Source organism: Magallana gigas, chromosome 3 (assembly GCF_963853765.1).
Source record: "Magallana gigas chromosome 3, xbMagGiga1.1, whole genome shotgun sequence".
NCBI classification, from domain to species: domain Eukaryota; kingdom Metazoa; phylum Mollusca; class Bivalvia; order Ostreida; family Ostreidae; genus Magallana; species Magallana gigas.
The window spans coordinates 30,729,100-30,753,817 of NC_088855.1; the positions used below are offsets into that span (position 1 = coordinate 30,729,100).

The 24,718-nt window shown below is 33.5% G+C and overlaps 2 protein-coding genes across 6 annotated transcripts in view; one reads left to right on the forward strand and one right to left on the reverse strand.

Annotated features, from left to right (window-relative positions):
• Nucleotides 1–24,718, reverse strand: part of LOC105320498 (uncharacterized) — a 140,373-nt gene that overhangs the window by 48,935 nt on the left and 66,720 nt on the right. For all 5 annotated transcript variants that reach the window (XM_066079298.1, XM_066079299.1, XM_066079297.1 and 2 more), the window contains exons 11-12: nucleotides 22,110–22,346; nucleotides 3,733–3,869 (exon numbers count right to left, since the gene is read on the reverse strand). In XM_066079298.1, the coding sequence (XP_065935370.1) occupies nucleotides 3,733–3,869; nucleotides 22,110–22,346 (374 nt within the window). The remainder of the gene's footprint in view (nucleotides 1–3,732; nucleotides 3,870–22,109; nucleotides 22,347–24,718) is intronic.
• On the forward strand, nucleotides 15,196–16,980 carry LOC117684679 (uncharacterized protein KIAA1958-like). The gene is made up of 3 exons (XM_034457782.2): nucleotides 15,196–16,262; nucleotides 16,371–16,457; nucleotides 16,551–16,980. The coding sequence occupies exons 1-3, from the start codon at nucleotides 15,266–15,268 to the stop codon at nucleotides 16,724–16,726; spliced, it is 1,260 nt and encodes a 419-aa protein (XP_034313673.2). The 5' UTR covers nucleotides 15,196–15,265; the 3' UTR covers nucleotides 16,727–16,980.

A 24,718-nucleotide genomic window follows, 5' to 3' on the forward strand; every position in this document is an offset into this window, starting at 1 on the left:
CAAAGGGAATTGGAAACAATAAGGAATTTAATATATCTCAGCCATAATATTTTGAACCCCCCTCACTAAAGGGAATAGGAAACAGTAGGGGGTTCAATATATCGCGGCCATAATATTTTGAACCCCCTCTCCAATAGCAATAAAAAATAGAGGGGGGTTCAAAATATTGCGGCCATAATATTTTGAACCCCCTCTCCAAAAGGAATTGGAAACAGTTCAATATATCACGGCCATAATATTTTGAACCCCCTCTCCAATAGCAATAGAAAATAGAGGGTGGTTCAAAATATCGCAGCCATAATATTTTGAACCCCCTCTCCAAAAGGAATTGGAAATAGTAAGGGGTTCAATATATTGCGGCCATAATATTTTGAACCCCCTCTCCAATAGCAATGAAAAATAGAGGGCGGTTCAAAATATCGCGGCCATAATATTTTGAACCCCCTCACTAAAGGGAATTGGAAACAGTAGGGGGTTCAATATATCACGGCCATAATATTTTGAACCCCCTCTCCAAAGGGAATTGGAAACAGTAAGGGGTTCAATATATCGCGGCCATAATATTTTGAACCCCTCTCCAAGAGTAATGAAAATTCGAGGGGGTTTCAAAATATCGCGGCCATAATATTTTGAACCCGGGGTTCAATATATTATTGGGGGGTTCAAAATATCGCAGCGATATTTTGAACCCGGGTTCATAATATCGCATAATATATTGATCCCGGGTTCAATATTTCGCAGTATCAAAATATTATATGACACCGGTACTATGAATTACAGGGATGCTATAGACATTACAACAGAGATCATTTTTAAATGATACTGGAGAAATACATGTTGTTTTGTGAATTAAAACTCTATCCTATATATAAAGCAAAAAATAATTTCAATGAATATTAATTACTGGTATTTTCTTAACTGGGTTTCACTGCAAATTCAAAATACGCAAAATAAATTTTCTGTGTTTACCCTAGATGTCAGCATGCAGTGATGGTTCAATACTGAACAATAAGAAGACTTAATATAAAAAGTGGCCATATTGACTTCTTGTATTGTACCATGCAAACAAAATAATAGTTTTCTGAACATGTACAGCAACACAAGTTGTAATTGCACACTGGTAGTTATTATAGAAATAAAAAAAAATTTAAATGATTGCAAATGCATTAATAAATTACAATGGTAAAATAAGGTATCTAACAGTATTTTTAATACATATTTGCATTTCACGTGAAAAAACGTCATTTACGCAAAATCTCCCCCTTAGCCAAGTTAGTAAGGGGGAGATTCTCCCACATAGCAGCTTTGAAAGGTTAACAGGTATGCATTACTTAAGTTTGCTTTTACAAAAGTTATTATTAAAAGAGTGACACCATCTACACTTCATTCATGATACAAGTATAAAAATAGTTTTATAAAGTTTTAATGGTCATATGAGATGATAAGCAACATTTTCAAAATTGAGAAATTACTAGATGTTTACAAATAAAAATTATCAAACTAACAAAAACAACAACTTCCTCCAGCAGGGTGTGTTGGAGTTTTTTTGTTGGTTTTAGTTGAAAATATCGTTCTGCGAATATATATAATTTTTCTTCTTCTTACTCTGAAAATGTATATGATTCTATCTTAGCATGCATGCAAAGTGAATCGGAAATCTCATGCCTTTTCTCTACAATCTTCTTCATTATCTTTTTTCTTCTCATCCTGTTTTTTTCTTTGCCTTACATCTTTTTGTCTGATTTTTAGAAGGATCAAGGTTAATAGAAGCTTTGATTTAATTTTGATGAATGGCAAAACTGTCGACCTTTTATCCTTATGGGGATTTTTTTTTTAATAAATACTTCTTATAAAAATCTTGTTAATGGGTGATTTGCATGCACCTCGAGCAATTGATGTACGTATGATGTACATTTACTGTGCGTTCAATTTATATGTTGATGGTCAGCACATGTGACTTGCAGTCAACGTACATGTAACGCAGGGACAAAAGAGATCTCCTTACATCATTCATTCAAGTTAAATGGTACCGTTATCTTACAGGTTCCTTGAGTGAAGCGCAAGTGCAGCATACCTTTTTAGATCTCGCAAAGAAACTGGTGATTGTTGTGCATGTCCAACAGCCACCATGCGTGCTTATGGATAATCAAAGATCGTAAGGTGCACTTATGTGTCTCGCATGATTTTCATTAAAATCCACCCGTACAACCAATTGTGACTAAGTTGTAGATATACAAAGGACATTCTTACAGTAATCACATTCCAGCATAAAGTTAATGAGAAAAACTGTACTCTGTCCATCAAAAAACGGTCCAAACAAGGGTGCAAAATATCGTTTTGATTCTTCTGATAACAAAGGCACCTTTTTTCTAAATCAACAAATGAACATTGTCGCAAATGTCTCTCCAATCTACATCTTGTTTATAGTACTGATACATTGTATATACATCAGCAATGCCAAATAACAGCAGCAAATGCAACCTTACATAAATTTCTGCACATAAAACTTAAACCCATATCCTTTATTTCAGCGTATTCATGGCAATAAATATGTTTAATCATCATATATATATTAAGTACTGAGAGCTGGCTTAGAGTCATATATTATATTTCTTAAGTTGGATTAATTCATTTAATCAAGTTATGAAACATTCACAGTTATAATGAGATACCCCTTTAAAAACAATGCTACCCAAAGGGTATACTATCTTGATACGAACTTATAGCGAGATAATAATCCCAATTGGCAGTTCGCACCTTCACATGCGACGGTTTGTGTACACTACACAAGTATTGGAAGGTCCAATGTGTCAAACGGAGGTGATGTTTTCAGTGTCTCACGAGTGAGAATTAGAGGAAAATGGCGGCATGTAGCAAGAAATTCAAAATACTGTACAAATTTTCATATTCCATAAATTTTGGTGTCTAGCCAGACTCCCGTAATTGGGGTTGAAAAAACTGAATATTTTGCATACTGCCGGTACACAACACATTTAAGCCTTTGCAACATAATTACTTGTATCCTAACTGCAATAACTTACACCAATTCAATCTGTCTCAGTACTCTCATTCTACCTCATAGACCTTCCAACCTTTGCCTAACTGGGTTCAATAACTATCCAATAACTATCATTGTGGCGATGTCACACACATTGGGTAGCTTCTACTACGTGGATGCTTCAATTCAGCAGGTTCTCCTTTCTTTCTTAAGTGAGTGACTGAGCCAGTTTTATTCCAGTATGTGTTGATAAGCTTGTATATTATGCTTTTTATAGATTTGTAGATGTCTTGCTATATAGAATGTTTTCTTTACTAGACTCTGCCTTTTTTTCTTAAGAAATAAATAAATTAAAGTTTAAAAAAAATCTTCAATTTTCTCCTCTTATCCTTACATTAAAAACATCAAGCCCCTTTTGTAGCTGCAGGTCTGTTAATAACCTCCCGCTCTGAAAAAATTCAGAATAAAGACCTTAAAGCTACAGTTCCTTACATGCTTAGAGTTGCAACTAATTGTGCACAAAACTTGCCTATTTTTAAACTGAGCTACAGACCTGCAGCTACCTTCTTAAATTTTATTTTTGAGGAGAAGATTTTCAAAGATTTTTCTCTATTGATATTTATGTAAAATTTTAACCACCATCCCCACACCCCCCTCATTGTGGCCCCAGCCTACCTTAGGAGACCAACAGTATATTCTGGTGTAAATAATCACAAACTTCAAAATATCCTTACCTGGATGTAAGCTCCAACTTGTATTTTCAATTGTTCCCATGCATTTTCCACAACATCTTTAGTTGGACCACGAACACAGCAAACCACACATTTGGTCTGTGTCTTTTCAACTACTTTCCACTTTTCTTCACATTCACCTATATATAGTAATTTATCATCTTAACAATAAATCAGATAATAATACAATAAATTGAATTTTACAGCGAGCCCCAAACCTTACACCAGAACCAGAAGGACATTGATTTAACAATTGGTAGATACTTCCATGCCTATCTAAGAATTGTCCAGGGGCCACGATCCAAACAATTAAGAATTAACATTATGTCAAAATTCTTGCATATAAGGATCCCTTGTTTTCTGCACCCCATCAAGGTATAAACACATCAAGGTAATCGGCCAGGTGAGAGAGGTATACCGCATTCACATCACGGTAACTCATCACCTACCTGTCTCCACCACAGTAAAATTATCGATGGAAAAGTATCGCATACAAGCGGGGGTTATCTCCCCGAAGAGAAAATAAATTGCATGTTCATTTATATTTAATGACGATATTTAACCAGATTTTAACAGAGGTTATATATATAATCAAAATACTTGAAGCCTTTTTAAATATTCTTACTTCCACCACTTTTTGCTTGATATTTCGATATCTATAAATACCTTTGTGCTCAAAATATTTTCATTCACTAATATGAAAAATGTCCAGATTATCTGTTTTGAAACGATGGTCACTCGTTGCCTCATACCTGTGTATCCTGTACATTCAAGCATTTCCTGTCAGTGTGACGGCTTCACACCTTTGTGTAAAACAATTGGAACTAAAATCAAGTACAGTTTACTTTGACAGTCATAAGACTTTGAAGGGGGGGGGGGGGTATTGTTACAAGAAATAGTAATTGCAACTGATACTACATATGTGTAGAAGCTTCATATTCAACATGCACACATAAAATGATAGTATGGTAAACGTTCACTGGGTAGCACATGCTTGTCATGGACTAATGTAACAGTACTGTCTTGAGCATCGAGAGACAAAACCGTAAAACATACTGCTAATTGATATGGATCTAAAACATTTTTAGAATAGGAAATGCATAAAATTATTGAAAAAAAACGAAAAAAGATATTTTATAGGTCTTGATCTCTCCTCTACGTATATTATATTAAAAAAATATCTTTGAAATAATAATTATAATATTTATTTTAATATAATAATTAAAAATGTAAAATTGTTAACGCACAACGCACGTCGCACAACAATTGACGAAAACGGATAGCAATAGGTCACCTGAGTTTACTCAGGTGACCTAAAAATACCCATACATATACCTGTGAAAGAGAGATTTATAATGGGAAATGTTTACATCTTTTCTCCATTTGAAAGTACTCGGGATACCTCATGCAATTTTTCAACGTTATCATCCGAGCTTATTAATGGCTGATGCAATGCAAAATCATGATAGGCTTTCTATTTTTGGATGTGTTTTGAAACCTGAAGCGGTAGAGGAGGCGTTTCAAAACAGATAATCTGGACATTTTTCATATTAGTGGATGAACGTAGTTTGAGCACAAAGGTATTGATGATTATCGAAATATCAAGCAAAAAGTGATGGAAGCAAAAACTTGGGACAGAGTATAGTTTAGAAATTTGTAAACAATTAAAACAAGAGAAAATGCACTATAACAAAGAACGGTCACCTGAGTAGCATATAACCCATACATAAACTTGTCGAGGAGTCTCATATTTGCATTTAATTAATTAGGTTTCATACTGGAGTAAAAATTATAAATTTGTAATGACGACCACCTCCCTTGCCTGAAATCTTTAAAAAAGAACTGTGAAACCTATAATTTTGGCGAAAAACTTAAAGATCTGGTCTACAAAATCATGAATTCAGGTTTTTTTTCAGGTGTGTGGGAGTAAAGAAGATAATTTTAACATTATATGCATTAACACCAATAAATCCATTTTGGCCCTACCCTAGAGTCAATTGCAAAACCCTTACTCCAGGGGACATGAAAATTAAAATTTCAGTAGAGGACCTCCTGGTAAACATAATAATAAGTCAGTTTTTTATACAGATGTGTGAGAATAGAGAAGAAAATTTTTAAACATTATATGCATTAACACAATATTGCCCCCCCCCCCCCATGTCCTGAACCCCTGACCCATGGGCCATGAATTTCACAATTTAGATAGAAAAGTTAGTGGTCATCATAACCATGTATTCAGTTTCTTTGCCCACATGTGTGGGAGTAGAGAAGAAGATTTTTTAAGATTTAATACATTTTTACTATATGGCCATATTTGCCCCACCCATGAACTTCACAATTTTAGAAGAGGGTCTCATGGACATCATAATCATGCATTTAGTTTTCAACAAATATATATGGAAGTAGAGAATAAGATTTTCTAAGATTTAATACATTTTTACTATATGCCCAAATTGGCACCACCCTAGAGCCTGAACCCCTGACCCAAGGGTCATGAATTTCACAATTTTGGTAGAGGGCATAACCAGGCATTTAGTTTCTAACAAATATATATGGGAGTAGAGAAGAAGATTTTCTAAGATTTAATACATTTTTACTATATAGCCATATTGGCCCCACCCTAGAGCCTGAACTCCTGACCCAGGGGTAATGAATTTCACAATTTTGGTAGAAGGCCTCATGGACATCATATTCATGCAATTAGTTTTTAACAAATACATGTATATATATGGCAGTAGAGAAGAAGATTTTCTAAGATTAGTACATTTTTACTATATGGCCATATTGGCCCCACCCTAGAGCCTTAATCCCTGACCCAGGGGCCATGCATTTCACAATTTTGGTAGAGGGCTTTATGGACATCATAACTATGCAACCAGTTTTTTCCTCACATGTGTGGGAGTAGAGAAGAAGATTTTGAAAATTTGGCTTTTTTCTGCATATTTGGCCTCACATATGGTGCCCCGGGGTGGTAGAGCCATGAATTCCACAATTTACATTCCTCTTACCATAGAGATGCCTCACACCAAAAATGGTAACAATCAGCCATGTTGTTTTTAAGAAGAGGTTAAAAATGTAAAATTGTTAACGCACGACGACGGACGAAAACGGATAGCAATAGTTCACCTGAGTTTACTCAGGTGACCTAAAAAACACAACTTATTTTTCATCATAAATATACTTATATATTTCTAGCAGCGAGAATAATCTCCGTTTAGATTGAAATTGCTGAGCATCTTATTAAAACATGTTGCATTATTCAACCATTAAGTAGAGATCGTACCGATTGCGCAGGTACACGTAAACAATCAGCTGTCTGATTTACCGGTCTACATGTAAAAATTTTAAAATACAGATGATAGTTCCTTCAAGTTAAAATAAAAAGAAACTAAATGAAAATCAAAACAAGCTAAAACCACTGTCACAAGAGAAAATGTCAATGCATTGAAATATTTAACACAACACATATTTTGGATAGGGCTGAAACGATATGCCCCCCTCACGATACAATACATATTGCAATACTTTGAAGAAGAAACAATTAATTCAAACAATTGAAGAAAGGAAATATCTGCAAATCTGTGTTTACCGGGAGCTTATTTTCAAATCCTAAATACAAATCATTCTATTAGGAAGAAAGTAAGCATATCGCCAAGATTTCGCTGAATGATAGAAAGCAGGTGGATTCTTCTGTTTGGCAGGTTTTTAGCTCACCTGAGCTGAAAGCTCAAGTGAGCTTTTCTGATCACCTTTTGTCCGTCGTCCGTCTGTAAACTTTTTACATTTTGAACTTCTTCTCTAAAACCGCTTATCCAATTTCAACCAAATTTGGCACAAAGTATTCTTATGGGAGGGCGAATATAAATTGCAGAAATAAAAGTCCAATCTATATTCAAAGCGGAGAAAACCTTGAAACTGTAGAAAAAGGGGGATGCATTTTTAAAAATCTTCTCAAGAACTACCGATTCCAATTCAACGTAGTTTAGCATAAATTATCCTTATGGGAAGGAAAATATAAATTGTAAAAATTAATGTCTAATTCTGTTTCAAATCTGAGTTATTACGAAAATAATAATAAAGGAAAGGCGTGTTTCAATCGGGTTCGGCATCCGGTAAAATAGGTAGACAAGACTTGGCCTGAGCAAAACAAAAGATTGGCAGTTATTAATCTGCCAATCTCATTAAAATTTCAGGATATTTGATGGACCAGTATATTTGTATTTGCTGTAAATATTGCTGCAAAATAATGCCTATTTGGAATTGACAATTGCCGATCTGCCCGGCCAGCTTTTATTTTGCCACGGCCCGGGTTTGCATACCCATTTTACCAAGACTCGTATTCCATACTTCTAAAACGAGGTTCTTTGTTTAAAGCAGCCATGACATTATACGAAAAAGGGTCGATCTGACTATGATGAATTAGGCTAAATACTTCAATGCGTTGACAGTTTTCACACATGACGTTGGTGTAAGCTTGTTCTGATTTACGTTTCGTTTTCATTATTTAAGCCCTTTTTTTGGATGTTTCAAATATTCCCTTCGCACGTTAACTGTTGCACAACAAGCAAATTCATCTCTGTTCAAGAAAGCTGCTTCTTACATAGATTGGTCCTCTGTCTTTAAACTGTTTTCGTATTCCATACTTCTAAACCGAGGTTCTTTGTTTAAAGCAGCCATGACATTATACGAAAAAGGGTCGATCTGACTATGATGAATTAGGCTAAATATTTCAATGCGTTGACAGTTTTCACACATGACATTGGTGTAAGCTTGTTCTGATTTACGTTTCGTTTTCATTATTTATGCTTTGTAACCTAGGAACTATCGTCTGTATTTCGTGATTTTTAGGTATCAAATCAAACAAAGACTTCGGTAAATCAAACAGTTAACTGTTTACCTGCCCAAATTAAGCAAAATCTGATATATCAAAAACGTACTGAAATACAATTCATTCTATCGGTAATTCGGCATTATCTTTTGCGAAATGGTAGATTAATGCAATAGGTTTTGTTGAGATGCTCGGCATTTTCTCGAGTTAATTCAGTTTAAATAGAGTTTGATATCGCTGTCAGAAATAGGTAGGTATATACATGTATATATATGATTCATTTCGAAAAAATAAATTGTGTTCTTTATTTGTTATAGTGCATGTTTCTTGTTTTAATTGTTTACAATTTCTATTTACTAACCATATTTGAGTGTAAAGTTTCGAATTATAAGCAAGATACAGAGATTTGCTCACAATTCTATGTTTGTACACAGATCTTAAAAACTAAAGATTAAAAAAGTTAAAAAATTGTCAATATTTATTAAGAAAATTTTCAAAGTCGTTTCTTCCAGAAACCAACTTTAACAACTTATTGTATTGTAAACTTAACCTTTTTTCGTCATTATTACTCCTACTGTACATGTGATCCTTGACTGTTTGTGTACATTTGTATAAACTGATTTTGAACCTCAAATACCAGTGAACTGGTCTTGAGTGAATAAATGAATTGAAAATCTTAGGCCATTTTTTTTTTCCATTTTAATTGTTGAATAGAAAATACCAAGTTAAAAATCTTAAGCTGAATGTAATAAACTCATGTGAACAAAATATGATTCTGTGAGCTCTGTATCTTGCTTATAATTCTACGATTGACGCTGAAATTTTGGTTGAACATTAGAAATTCTATATGAATTAGAGTATGTTAAATACTTGTACAAACAAAATAAAGAATGATATTCTGTATATACCTACTCTCTGGGGCCCCCTCTTTATACAATAAATAATGTGAAATCTACATCAATTTTGATAGTTTTTCAGACACGGGTAAATAAAAACGACATCTTTAAAACAGTTTCCATAGTTCTGACACATTTCTGTTGCGGGGATAAAGTAATTATCGCTATTCCTATGAAAATATCACAGCGGAAAATTATCCTGGTTTGTACGCGAAGTAAATAACAGTCATTTAATTATAATGGAGAAGACAAATAAAATTTTTGAATGTTTTTAATTTGAGGAATTGAGCACATTGAGGTACAATTTTCTTCTTCACATCTATACATGTAGGATTTTTAAAATAAAAAACAATAACTATTATATTTTTTTTTTAAAAATACAATAACTAGTAAGTAGTTGATGAAAAAAATGTACCTATATGCTTTCATATATTTTGATCGCTTTACAAAGTGGGGGGGGGGGGGGGGGGGGGGGGGGGGGGGGAGGGGCAGAACGAAAATATAGGGAATTGGAAGTTAACAACTTAACAGTGTACTCCTACCAAATGTTTAGTTTTATATCTTGCGTAGGATTTCTTATTCTGGTAAAAAATAGTATTTTATGAAGGTACAATGTCAAAGATTACGTGTATGCAAAAATAAGTGTAAAATTCGAATACTTTACAATATTTTTTTTTTGTTATTCTACCGAAGGGACCATACGGCACAATATCTTTTGAACGCCCATTGTTGCTCCGGTGAGCGATGTGGCCCCATGGGCCTCTTGTTACGAGTTATTATTGTTTGTATCTGTCACAACATATATATTGCGATCGCCATCTTCATTTCCATCCATCAAAATTGTCGCCATGTTTTTCCCTTGACTGCAATACTTATTAAGTATGCCTACCCCAATGTAATTAACCAAACCCGATTTTAAAAATGAATTGAATCAAAAATCAAAGCACTGAATCGAAAATTGAATTGGACGTAAGTATTGAACAGTATCAATATTTCGGTGAATTGTTTAAGCCCTAATTTTGGATGTTTCAAATATTCCCTTCGCACGTTAACTGTTGCACAACAAGCAAATTCATCTCCGTTCAAGAAAGCTGCTTCTTACATAGACTGGTCCTCTGTCTTTAAACTGTTTTCGATAAATTAAATATCGAGCCCGAAATTAAACTGATTGAACCCCATTCTCTCTGTCTTATTATTATTTTTGTAAATTACTCAAATTTGAAACAGAATTAGCCCTTAATTTTTGCAATTTGTATTTCCCCTTCCATAAGGATTATTTATGCTAAATTACGTTGAACTTGACTCAGTAGTTCTTGAGAAGAAGAAGACTTTTAAAAATGCACCCCCCCCCTTTTTCTACAGTTTTGAGGTTTTCTCCATGACGTTAATTGAATAAAGATCCGTTTTTCATTTCTGCAATTTATATTATAGCCTTTCCATAAGGATGCTTTGTGCCAAATTTAATTTAAATTTGCCAAGCAGTTTTAGAGAAGAAGTTCAAAATGTAAAAAGTTTACAGGCAAACAGACAGATGGACAGACGGACGACAGACAAAATGTGATCAGAAAAGTTCACTTGAGCTTTCGGCTCAGGTGGGCTAAAAAGAGAATGTGTTTGAAAAGTATGGGACTTTTTATATGGTATAGCACAATAGCCAGGTGAATTTTCTTCAGAAAAACTCTCGGCTGTGAAATAGGCTCTGTCATGATAAACTAAAAATAGAAATTCACTGTCAACTTGAGCAGGTTGGGTACACTAACTTATATGGATAGCATTATTTGACATGTGACAATATTTACGACAAACAGATTCTCCAATGCACTGAATGAATTGCAAAGCATGATGGTCTACAGCGTGTTTACGATTCAACAAACACACATGGTTTTTGTCTGTTTTATACTTAAAATTGCTTGCCAGAATATTTGTACATCTTGATTTTTACTTCAGAAGGTAAAAGTGGAAAGATTATGTACCATTTACTTTGTTCCATGTTCACATTAAAAAATACTTTTGTTTTAGTTGATCATTTTTTGCTTCAAAAAATGATTAGTATCGAAGGACTGGCAAACATACACATACAAGGTGTACAAACAGATTTTGATAAGAAAAAACTGCATAATTGTTTATTGGTGACTTTATCATTGTGCACTAAAAAAAATACTGGTCACTGTACATTTTTAACTTACGTAAGTAGCCACGGTAGTAGAAATGCATAAATATACAAATGCAGCATATAGTATTTTGTTCGTTAAGCATTCAGATGAATGTCCTTGGAGAAAATATCAATGCGCATTCTACTAATGTTGTCCCAAATCTGGGACAACATTAAGCTAAATCACGGGATGCTTTGTATAAAGTTTATGTTTTCACAATATCACATTTGCATGGATAAACTCAGAAACGATAATACATAAATTTTCATTGGAAATTTGTTACATGTATATTTTGTTCATCAAAGAAAATATGGGAGATAACTCTAACACAGTGCATTTACTAGGAAAATCCCGAGAGTTCTGAATGTCAACTTGAATCGAGTAAAAAACGTTGGTAAAAAAGTGTTGAATTCTTCAATAATATGAATTATATTTTTAGATGAGCGGTATTTGCAGCCTCAATATGGTTTGTTACAAATAATTTCACTGTTATTTTCAATGCAACTTCATTAATTTTTTCCAATATCGTTACGGAGTGATTCTGCAATTTTCTGCTAAATTACAGGTATATAAGCTGTATATGGGTGGCATTTTAACTGTGGTGAAGGCCTGTCCCGAGACACAGTTATACTCTGTCCCGAGTTTTTGCTTCCACCACTTTTCGCTTGATATTTTGATAATAATAAATACCTTTATGCTCAAACTACGTTCATCCACTAAATGGTAAATGTCCAGATTATCTGTCTTGAAACGCCCCCTCTACTGCTTCAGGTTTCAATACACATCCCAAAATAGAAAGTCTACAGAGATTTTGCATTGCATCAGCCATTAATAAGCCTGGATGATAACGTTGAAAAATTGCATGAGGTGTCCCAAGTACTTCCGAATGGAGATAAGATGTAAACATTTCCCATTATAAATCTCCGTAAGAAATTTGTTTTCGTTACTGTAAACTTTAATGAGTGAAAAAGGATAATTTGTCAATGAAGTTATCTAGGATATTTTCCATTTCATCGATTTCAACTGTACTTCTTTCACAGGCATGTGTATTTTTATTAAAAATCACCAAAAGGTGATGGCAGCAATAACTTGGGACAGACCATAGATTATTCTAGCTAAGCAGAGTGTAGTGAAATTTAATATGTATTACGGTGCGACCGTTGGGGCGAGCGCAGCATGTGATAAAATAATGAATTATGATAAAACAATAAAAATATTTTTTTTTTTTTAAAGTAGCGACGTAAAGTAAATGAATTTGAATGCAGAATAAAATAAACATGCCTATTTTTTCCAGTAAATTTTCATTAATCATAATTCATAAGATTTTGGTATCTATTTATATATAGAATTTATCTCGGATAAAATGTTGTTGAATAATAAAGATTTTAACATAATGTACATTACATTTTATTTCCTCTTTTCTTGCAGCAGACATTTTTCTTAAACTTACATAAAAAAAAATTGACTTATCACAGAGTCCTCCCTCCCCCGTTTTAAAAAAAATCAAATTTACGTATAAAAAAAAATTTGCTGATCATACAAGAAAAATGGATCCCCCAGGAGCATGTAATAAATGGAAGTGAAAATAAAGACACTATTGAGCAGCTAAAGAGCTATAAAGGCGTACTATGCACTCCAAATTATTCACCCGGATAATAAATTTCCTGATTTTGAGAATTTCTTTTTCTTTTTGCTTGCGAAGATTTTTTGAATGATGTTGCCACACCCCCTTTTAAAAAAACATTCCTGGAAATTACCGTAAATATAGTGAATAAAATAAATGTGAGCATTTATCCAAATGAGAGCAAGTTACAGCTGTTTCCTATCGTTGAAGAAATGTCCCCATTGACATTAGCTCTGCAAGATTTTGAGAAGATTTTGGTATAAATTTATATTCCAGCAGATTTACAATAACTACTTAGAGTAATTTCCCCTTATTGTGACGTCAAAGTTCACGTCAGTCAAGTGTCGTCTGTCTCTTTGAAAACACCCTGAAAAAAAAAACTATGCGAAATATACTGTTTTGTTTACTTAAAAGCATTATGTTCTTGAAATTACATAATTTATCTATTTCTCAAAAGTTTTACTTTGATTCTCGCGAGATGTTATTCAGTCTAGTGAGATCGACCGACATTGAGGAATTGCATTGTGGGTCGAAATTTACTGACGCCGAAAAATTCTGTCGGATCAATGTGTAAGAAATCCATTGTGACGTCACTCGAAAGGACGATAACTCCGTTAGTCTTATGTAATGGAATTTACGTTGTGTCAGCAGTATATTTACAATGCATGTACAAAGTCTTTTATCTTGTTCCCGTGAGAGTGTGAAATGGGAAACCATAATTACAGGGAACTACTGGGACGATTAAAACAAGGCATTACTGGTCCGATTTACTGACGCCAAAAAAATCCGTTGAATGAATGTGCAAATAGTTCAAATTTTCTATTCACACACGCCTTGCTGGTAGAATATGGTGCGTCAATGTATCTATTTCGTAAATGTTTGATATATGCAATACAAACCCGTGCATGCACAGGTCAAAGTCTAGTATTATATAAAAATTATACTTTATGATCTTGGATATTCATGGATACTGTTTTGACACAATATCGTATATCATCTGTTAAAATATTCTATGACAATCATATGTTCATCTCAAAAGGTATTATAAGATACAATGTTTATCAATAAAATAACATAAAAACCAATATTGTATCCTATCATACTTACAATATATATCATATAATACAATATAATACGTTAATCAATAATGATGAGATATAATATTTTATCATACTTTCATGTTAAATACTGAAATCTGATTGGCTTAGACGCAGCTGATAATCCGTTCTATTACCCTCAGCATTAGCAACACACATAGCAACGGGTAACACAACGAATTGTTACATGAGCGTAAATTATGCGTGTTTGCCGTAGAATTCAAGTAATTTCTATATAAAAGCAGTAAAAATATTCTCTAAAATTAAGACATTCAGTATAATAAAATAAATAGTGCCTGTTTGGGAGGATAACAGTTGAAATTGACGACAATGGTTTCCTCGGGTGTCAATTTCAACTGTTACCCTCCCAAACAGGCACTATTTATATAATAACACATCATATGATATTGTATTGTGCTTTACATTATTGTATTTGATCACATAATTCAATATAACAATGCATAATATATGGTACAATATACTAATATATGATACAATATCATATCACATAATACATCACAATATGGACATCATGATATCATATTGTATATTATTATGCCTTCTGTCAGTTTGTCATTATATATTCAATACTCATCTATTTTTGCATAGTATCAAAGGATTTATATAGCGTAAGCATACTATGCCGAAATAGAGCACGGCAAATGTTTTCAACGAAAATCTATCTAGCGCCATCAGCGGGATTCGAACTCACGACCCTGGGATAAGCAGTCGAACGCTTTACTAATTACACCACGGTAGACTCTAATTACAATGTGAGGTTTTAAGATATATAATACGTTGTTACCAACATTTGACATAAAACAATAAATAAATAAATAAAATTTTAAAATTGTGTAAATGTGCGCTTTTTATTATGACGCTTAATTAAAACATCACAAGAAAAAGGATGATTATCGTCTGCTAAATAACAACAAACAATGAGTCGATTCGGAAACAATAACCCGGTCACATTTAGGGAAAATAACCTGATGTCCAAAAAAACAAAACACGCTACAAATTTCAGTATTAACATTTTGAATGATTTCTTGCAAGAACGTTCAGTAAACACCGATATTCTTTCATACTCGAAAGAAGATCTATCGAGAGTTCTGGAGGATTTCTACAGTAACGCAAGAATGAAAAATGGAGAACTTTATAAGAAAAATTCCTTATTGAATATTCGTCAAGGTATAGGCAGATATTTAAAGGAGAAGGGTTCAAACATTGATATTATTACCGATCCTCATTTCGCAAAAGCAAATAGCTGTTTTTCTTCATTACTGAGAAAGATGCCAGCGGAGGGAAAAGGGGCTGTTGTCCATCACCCTGCTCTCACCGTAAAGGACCTGAAGAAATTGTACGGGCATCACTTTATTTTTAATATAAATACCCCACAAGGTCTACTAAATAAAGTTGTTTTTGAAATAATGTTCTATTTCTGTAGAAGAGGACAAGAAAATTTCCACAACCTTCACGTGCAGGACTTTGAAATTATCAGTTCGAATGGACAAAAATACGTTCAAAAAGTTACTTCTGAGTTTTCAAAAAATCATCAAGGTACTACAAACGAAATTGAAGGTACAGGGGGAAGAATGTACGCCACCGATTCTGAATTATGTCCAGTTCAGTCTTTTGAAAAATATTTGTCTAAAAGACACGCTGGTACGGACAGACTTTTCCTGCACTCCAAAAACATCTTTTCAGATGACGAGGCAGTATGGTACCGGAACGAACCCCTGGGGGTTAATACCATGAAAAAATTTATGAAAAACATATCAAAATCTGCCGGACTTTCTAGAGAGTATACAAATCACTGCATAAGATCTACCACTATAACTCTTCTAAACCACTGTGGGTTTGAATCCCGCCACATAGCAACTGTTAGTGGTCACAGAAACAAATCTTCGTTGTCCAGCTACTGCTATGACACATCAGGTACAGAAGATCTATTAACTAGTTGGGATAATAATAGCCTACATCGAACTATTTTGGCTTATATTACTGTGTTGATGTATTGTTATGTCGTGCTTCACTATTTTGTAGATAATCAAAAGAAGGCGATGTCGAATGCTTTAAGTGTATGTAAAGGACAGGCCGGGACTGTGGACAATCCAGTCAATGCTGTATCAGGTGTGTAATCTTTATGAATAATATTGGCTCATATTAAACAAAATACTTAAGTCTAGTATTCAAGTATTAATCTCAATATCTAATTTATTCCAGAGTCTATGGGCAGTCATAATTCCAATGATATCATGACGGATGACGAGCTAGTAAACTGTACATTGACACTAGAGGCAACACATGGAGTGGGAGTGGCTCAATCCTATTCTGGAGGTCTACAACCAAAATTCCTATTCTCTGGATGCAACGTCACCATCAACAATCACTATCATTAAACGTTATTGAAATTAACTGTGATATATTCCAACGTATACACGTTAGAATTACTGTTATTGTTGCCAGAATAAATGTTCAATTAAATGTTTTGAAATAGTCAACACCTTTTTTTTCTTGGTTGTTAAAAGTTCCATCACAACAGTTAAATGAGCTACTCAGCATGAAACATCAATAGATATTAACAGTCAGCATAATAATAACAATAGTGTTGTGTTTAGCATGTACTATGCCTAAATAGTAGTCAGGGTTTGATACATAGTGCACTCGCCTCCGACTCGTGCATTATGTATCAAACCCTGACTACTATTTAGGCATAGTACATGCTAAACACAACACTATTATATAAATATAGTATGATATAGTATTGTATGATACTGTATCAAATTTGATACATAATATGATATTGCATCATATGATACAATATAATTTGATACAACACTGTATCATATCATATGATACAATATCATGTGATATAGTAAAATAATATATAATACATTATTATGCCTCCTGTCAGTTTGTCGCTATATATTCAATACTCATCTATTTTCTCATATTATACAATGGGTTTATATACATAAGCCTACTATGCCGAAATAGAGCACTGCAAATTTTTACAGCAAAAACTTTGCAAGTGCCGACTGTGGGTTTTGAACTCTTGCCACTAAAAGCATTACATCTTGAAACCCAATGCATTACTGTTACGCTACAGTAGCCAATGATGTATGTGACGGTATTTACATACATAAAACGTAGAAACATACCATTGACATCAAGCAATTAAAATTATTAATCTTTCCAAAAAAATCTCATTATTGACGATAATTTTATAAGTTAAAGTTTTGATAATCTTTTGAACAAATGGATTAAACAATTTCGAAAGAAATTCTACATGAGAATCACAAAAACGCCTTTTTAGATGACGCTTGATAAAGAATGTACAAGAACAAAATTCAATGAGATTTCGTCTGCTAAACATTTCGAGTTTTCTCGGTAAGGTGAAACGTATCTCGTTTCTTGAAAAGAACATAAACCTTTGTTGATTTTTTATTGTACAACAACTTGTTGATTAAATAATCAATCAATTTGAAATCAATTGATTAATTCGAAAGAACAAATGCTAGCTTTTCCTGTTATTATTTTTTGGGACAAGACAACACTCAAACGTCACAGCTACTTATAGCAAAGCACGTCAGTATAAACATCACTCGGCATAGTAATAACAATATAGTGTTGTGTTGTGCATGTACTATGCCTAAATAGTAGGCAGGGTTTGAAACATAGTGCATGTATCAAACCCTGACTACTATTTAGGCATAGTACATGCACAACACAACACTATTATACAAGAATCATATTCTACATATTGTATCATATGGTACAATATTATATATTACAATATCATTTTATACAATATCATATGATACGATATTAAATAATATTAAACAATATTATATCATATGATACAATAATATATATTGTAATATCATCTGTAACAGTGTCATGTGATAAAATAATACATAAATGATACAATATCATATAATACAACATTGTATCATAATATACAATACTATACATAACAATATCATGAAACTATATCTCATCATATATAAAAAAATTGATACAATATCATATGATATAACTTTTTACAATATAACATATGATATAATATTGTTTCATATTAAACAATAGTATATCATATCATACAATACTATATCATAGGAATTACCGTATTTTCCCGACGACTCGTCGATGCGAACGACTAGTCGAATTGCTCATTTTTAGCCAAAATTTTAACAAAATCCTACGATATGTCGATTCAGACCATACTTCAAAATGGCGTGTAAAACTGCAGTAACATTATCAGTGTATGATGTCCCCGATATTGCTACCAATTATTATTAATGATTGACATTCAAACAATTACACTTTATACTTATGCATCATATTTTCAAATACCGGCAACATCTACAAAGTCGCTTGCATTTTAAACAATTCCCGATATCGCGTGTTATGCAAAACTAAACTTACTTCGTCAGAAATATTTTATTCCCATGCATTAAAATAATTATCCACTCTGACTATTGCCAATGTATTCGCCATTACGTAACCAGCCACCTGTTGACTCGGCGCGTGGTCAATGTTTGTTTAACAATTTCCGGTGTCATAGGCATGCACCTGTCTTGTGTCGGACTTCAAAGGGGGATCTCAAGTGCAAAAAGCTTAGCAATTACTATGATTTGATGAAACTTGTTTACTTTGTATCCAGTAATGCAGTTACATGCTTTTGTTTTTGTTAGACACTGTTAGAAATAGAACGATCATTTGTACGACTTGATAATGACGATATACAACATACATACGTTTCCTAAAAATTTTATCTAACAATAATCAAAGAATTGGACAATAATAAATCAATGAACAATAATCACTCTTATAACGGTACTCTTTATATACACAGGGAGTGAAATTGCTGTAAAAGTCTCAGCCTTAAGGCAAGATTATTAACACAACCGGTGTTAGCCTATTGTATAAACAATAGTATTGATAATTGCCGATTACGTCTTTTAAGATTGACTTTGACCATAAAATATTTCTGATTTATACTTTCCACTAACAACTCTTTACTAATAAAATAATTAAATTTAAAAAACACCCCCCCCCCCCCGACCTACTGCAATATTTTCTTCCATTCAAATTTGGTTTCAATTTTACTGCGCAATGTTATCTTCCTACTAGTGATACATAGAACCATGTGACCATGTGTTTATAAAAACAGAACGGTAAAACTTTTAAATGATTAAAGACAATGTACCAGTTTTTAATAACAGATGTTAACAGATGAGTGAAAATGATAATTATTAAAGATGAACAGTGAATTCAACAACGTAATTTTCAATCACACAGCCAACTCAAGATGATTAAAACCAAGATTTTTAATGCTATTTTTAACAATTCTCTGACCTCGAGCCTACGACAAGTCCAAAAAGGCGATAAGTCGGGTGCTCTGCTTCAGAGAAACAAAATACCGACTAATCGTCGGAAAAATGCGAGCTATTATCTACAAAACATGTGACCTGTTCCAATAAACCTGATCCAGCATCCAAAACCTATGGCTCAGATTCAGTATTCAAGCCTGTCAGGTGCATCAGTATCATAAAATGCATCATCCATGCAAGTTAAGGGAATTTAGGACCAGTTATAATTAAGATATCATTATCAGAGGGCACCTGTTTCAAAAACTTTAACCTGGTCTTAAAAGCTTAACCTCCTCCAGCATCCAAAACCTATGGCTCAGATTCAGCATCCAAGCCTGTCTGGTGCATCAGTATCATAATATGCACCATCCATGCAAGTTTGGTGAAGTTAGGACCAATAGTAACTTAGATATTGCTATCAAAGGGCACTTGCACCAAAAACTTTAACCTGCTCCAAAAACCTTACCTCCTCCAGCATCTGAAATTCAGGATTCAGATTCAGCATCCATGTCTTTCAAGTCCATAAGTAGGTCCAGATGCATCATCCATGCAAGTTTGGTCAAAATAGGACAAGTACAGTGGAGCCTCAGATATCCGGACGCCAGATATCCGGACGCTTCACTTACCGGTCGATTTTTATTGGGAACGGAATTTTTACACAATAATTTGTCTCGTTTATCCGGAATTCCGCGTTCCGGATCCGGACGGTCAAATTTTACCACATAATACAGTTTTCCTTTAAATTTTACCTCATTTAACCGGACGGTCACATTTAAGTGTTCGGGGGCACACAAGTTTTTTATGCGCAAGTGCAAATTGGTGTAAAAACATCTGACACTGGTTGTTGGTTTTAAACAATGCCTTCGTCCGGTAATCGGGGTCACCTGTGTCACGCTATGTACTCGCCCGAGGATATTACGATAACCATGGATGCGACATGTTTAATTGTCGCCATTTAACTTATGAACTGTTATTGTTTGATTAAAATGTCATGAAAATTGTTTAATTTGTGTTTAAAAAAGTCATCTATTGATTGAATTAAAATTTTATTAATCGTAGTATGATTAGATCGTTCGTACGCCTATTCATTTTAAAACGTAATTGAAATGAAATATTTGATAAATTGAGTTCTGTTTACGATAGTTATTAAGACCGCTTGGGATGTTCAGGGTATCGACATTAATTTGATAGCGTGTGTTCAATAAACAGTGTAATAATAATTTATGCCAAACATGGCGTGGATGAGTGTTCACGCTACTTGTAAAAATCGTTTGGGTGCAATTAACTCTATAGAAAGATGGATACGTAAAATTAGCTTGGGTAAGTTCTGTCAATGAAAAAATAGCTTGGACAATTATCAATAAGGGAATATATACAGATATTCACCCATTTTCAATCATCAAATGTTGAGCAGCTTCAAACATGTCAACACCACCGGCCAAGAGAGCGAGAGTTACGATCACCGCTAGCTTGAAGAAAGGATTTGTCAGCGTAAAGTGGAACACCGACTTTCTTCTCTTCGCTTTGTTATGCGAATGTAATTAAAATATCGGTTTAATACAGTGATTGTTATGTACATGTACATGTACATGTGTTGCATTAAAGAATCTAGTGCTAAGTTTCCTGTGGAAAAAACATACCTTAAATAATGTTTTTAACAATATTTTGATTTGTTAATTTAAAAAAAATCTTAACTTTTTTTGTAGTGCTTATGGCTATCAAAATAAAATATTTAATTGTATAATTAATTTATGAGTTATGTTTCCAAAAATATTAAAGGTAAATATCACAATTCAGATATCCGGACGCTTCACCTATCCGGACGATTTGGTCTGGGGACAAAAGTGTCCGGATAAGTGAGGCTCCACTGTAATAACTTAGATACAGGACCTGCAACAAAAACTTTAACCAGGTCCAGACGCCGATGCCGACACCGACACCGATGCTGGGGGTATAGCATAAGCTCCCCCTGACTTCGTCTCGGTGAGCTAAAATAAAACCTACTTACTGCTTCTAATTTAATAGGACGTACCTCTCTTTTGAACATCGATAATGGGGTATTTAAAATGGTTGATATAAGTCCTCGTATGCAATATTTTTCAAATGTGAGCATAGAAATTGAAGTTCAGACATAATTGCCCATATTAATTTCATAAATTCTGAAAAATCATTCAAAATGAGTTTCCAATGGACAATTCAAAATGGCATATATTTTAATACGCTTTGTATACACTGAAACTTGTAGTAGCCCACAATGCCTTGCAACTCATTCACCTGATTAGTTCGTCAATAAAAGTAAACAGATGGCTAATTTAGTATGCAAATTTACGCAGACGTCACTAAATTTCTAGTGGTCTCGACCTGTTGAGAATGCCAAAAGGCATTGGAAATATAATGTAACATTTACCACTATTCCAAAATGCATGCAATTTCTTTAGCAAAGTGAAATCAGTTTCTGCTGACTTTTTCTGCTGGCTTTTTTTTACTTTTTCAATCTCTGTCTGACGTGCAAGAATTTGCAATTTCCTCAAATAACGAACTTGATTTTTGTTGGTATTTGTTTTTGTGATTCTTGATGCTGCTGTGGTAAAGTTGTCACAAAATGTATTCATCACTGTCTCAAAGCCATTGGTTGCATCAATATCTAAATTTCAACAAAATTATACATATTAACATTCATTTTTAATCATGATAATGATTCTTTAAGGAACATGTTGTATAGAATCAATTATTTTCAATTTTGCTTACCAATCCAATCATAAAATCATAAATTTAATGAAGAAAAAACAACCCATTAAAGCATTCTACAAATGCATTGTACTCACTTATATCAAACAAGAGGCCCAGAGGCCACATTCCTCACCTGATCAACAACATCTGTAACTCTGATCAAATCAGCTTTATGGTCCCATGCAAACCATGGGGATCTGATTATGATTTGAACAAGGGCACCGCTACAGTGGTAACAACGTTATTGTTGACAAGCCAATCATGTTAAATAGTTCGTGTAACGTGGGTGATCGTTCGTGTAACGTGCGGGATCGTGCGTGTATCAGGAAAAATAGTTTGCATTTTTTATCGTGCGTATTCGTGCGTGATCGTGCGGTTTTTTCGTTTTGTAACTTTTTTTACGGAACGTCAGGTTTTATTCTTAAAACAACGACAAGTAGTTTTTGTAAAACAGTGTGAATTTTAAACTTTTTTCCATAGAAGAACATAAACAGTTGTTAACATTCATTCTCTCTTTCATGGTTAAATACATTTATCAAGTATTTCCACAGCTCATTCAATCCTTTGTTCGGTCGAGTTAGTTTTGCATAATGTTATAGTCAGCCTCTATCAAGCATCCACTGTGTCTTGACACATAATTTTAATCATATTAGCAATAGCGGCACGTTGAATGAAAGCAGTCAAGCTTACCCACTCCCCGTTTTAAACTAAACGATTATCCCCAACGTTTTTCTTTCAAATGAAAATACGATACGCATTCCTATCTGAATATTTGTTTGAAATAAAAAAATTTATAGATGCTTTAAAATTTAGAAAAAATTATTTACTGTGAATAATGAAAATATTCAATGTGGTAAATCGAAATTCTATGGAACAAGGTGACAAATTTACCGCTATCCCGCATAATCAAATCGTACGTAAGGGAATTGGATTACATAAACAGTCAACCCGTATGTAAATAATTTCGTATAGTTAATGCATTATCTTCATTTCATTTACACTTAAGTTATTATTCCTTATGGAGACAAAAAAAATTAATTTGTGTTTGAATCATATTTTTTTTTTTGTATGGATGTTTAAATTGTTTACTCGTAAGATATAAAACAGTGCATTGCTACTGTACATGCCGCTTTTTAATAAAACACAAACATAAAGCAATACAAATTAAAGCAATACGTTTTCTTAATTCTAATCTTAAAAATAAATTTTGATTTTGCGTGTTTAATGGTGTAGAATCGTTCGGTTGCGTGCTTTATCGTTTTTGTTCGTGTATCGTGAAAATTCAGTAAGTTAGTGATCGTCCGTGTATCGTGCGTGATCGTTCGTGTATCGTGCGTGATCGTTCGTGTATCAGAAACGTGCGTGTCGTTTGTCAACAATAACGTTGCTACCACTGTAAGCGGAGCATCCCCTCACGACATGAGTTATTGTGTGAAGGATGCATTATTTAGGAATGTATAGTTATGTAAATGTAAATGAGGAGACCAGATTCTACTAACCTTCCATTACTACAAAAACTACTTTTTCTTTAGCTGTACTAGATCTCAATCCAAAAAATATTAAGTTGTTAATTTGAACTGCTTACTTTTGGTTTCACAGAAAAGAATCGAATTAGTTATTGTCAAGTTTAATAGTACATAAAATTTGTTTAAAATTGTGTTGTTTTAACGATATATTAAAAAGTACTCAACTAATTGACTTGAAAATTAATTGTGTCTGTCCTTTTACCATGTCAAATAAGTGTACGAAGTTTGATAAATATCCGTGCAAGGGTTTTCTTTTAAACTTGCTTCCAAGCTGAACACTGTGCAGCTCTAATCTAACAGAATTGCTGACTTTCTGGTGAAAATACGAATTTGTCCAGTAAAACATTATTTCAGCATTTTTTTCAGGATTTGACAAAAACCTGATTTTCTTCTCCTATAAGCAGTTTTCTTCAATCTTCTTCCAAAAACTTAATGACGCTATCGTTTATGAATATTTTAGTGTACTATAATGAATTTTCACACGAAAACATGTGAGGTATTCGTATACAAATTGTTCTAATATACTCAAGGTATCTATTAATTAAAAGGTATAAAACAAACAATGAACTATTTTTCATTACACGCTATAAATTGCAAAAACTCCCAAAAAGGGCAAAAATTGGCCTTGTAGTTTTCAAAAAGAATATGAAAATGTAAAATTGATAACACAAGACGCATGATGCAAAGACGTACGATGTTGGACATAGACCGATAGCAACAGGTGACCTTAAAATGTGAAAAGTTTACAGACAGGCAGATG

Excerpts from the sequence above, each read along its gene's own strand:
- LOC117684679 (XM_034457782.2), top strand. The coding sequence starts at position 15,266 with ATGAGTCGATTCGGAAACAATAACCCGGTCACATTTAGGGAAAATAAC. Across the intron at positions 16,263-16,370 it reads CTACTGCTATGACACATCAG|ATAATCAAAAGAAGGCGATG; the intron begins GTACAGAAGATC and ends ACTATTTTGTAG. Across the intron at positions 16,458-16,550 it reads TCCAGTCAATGCTGTATCAG|AGTCTATGGGCAGTCATAAT; the intron begins GTGTGTAATCTT and ends AATTTATTCCAG.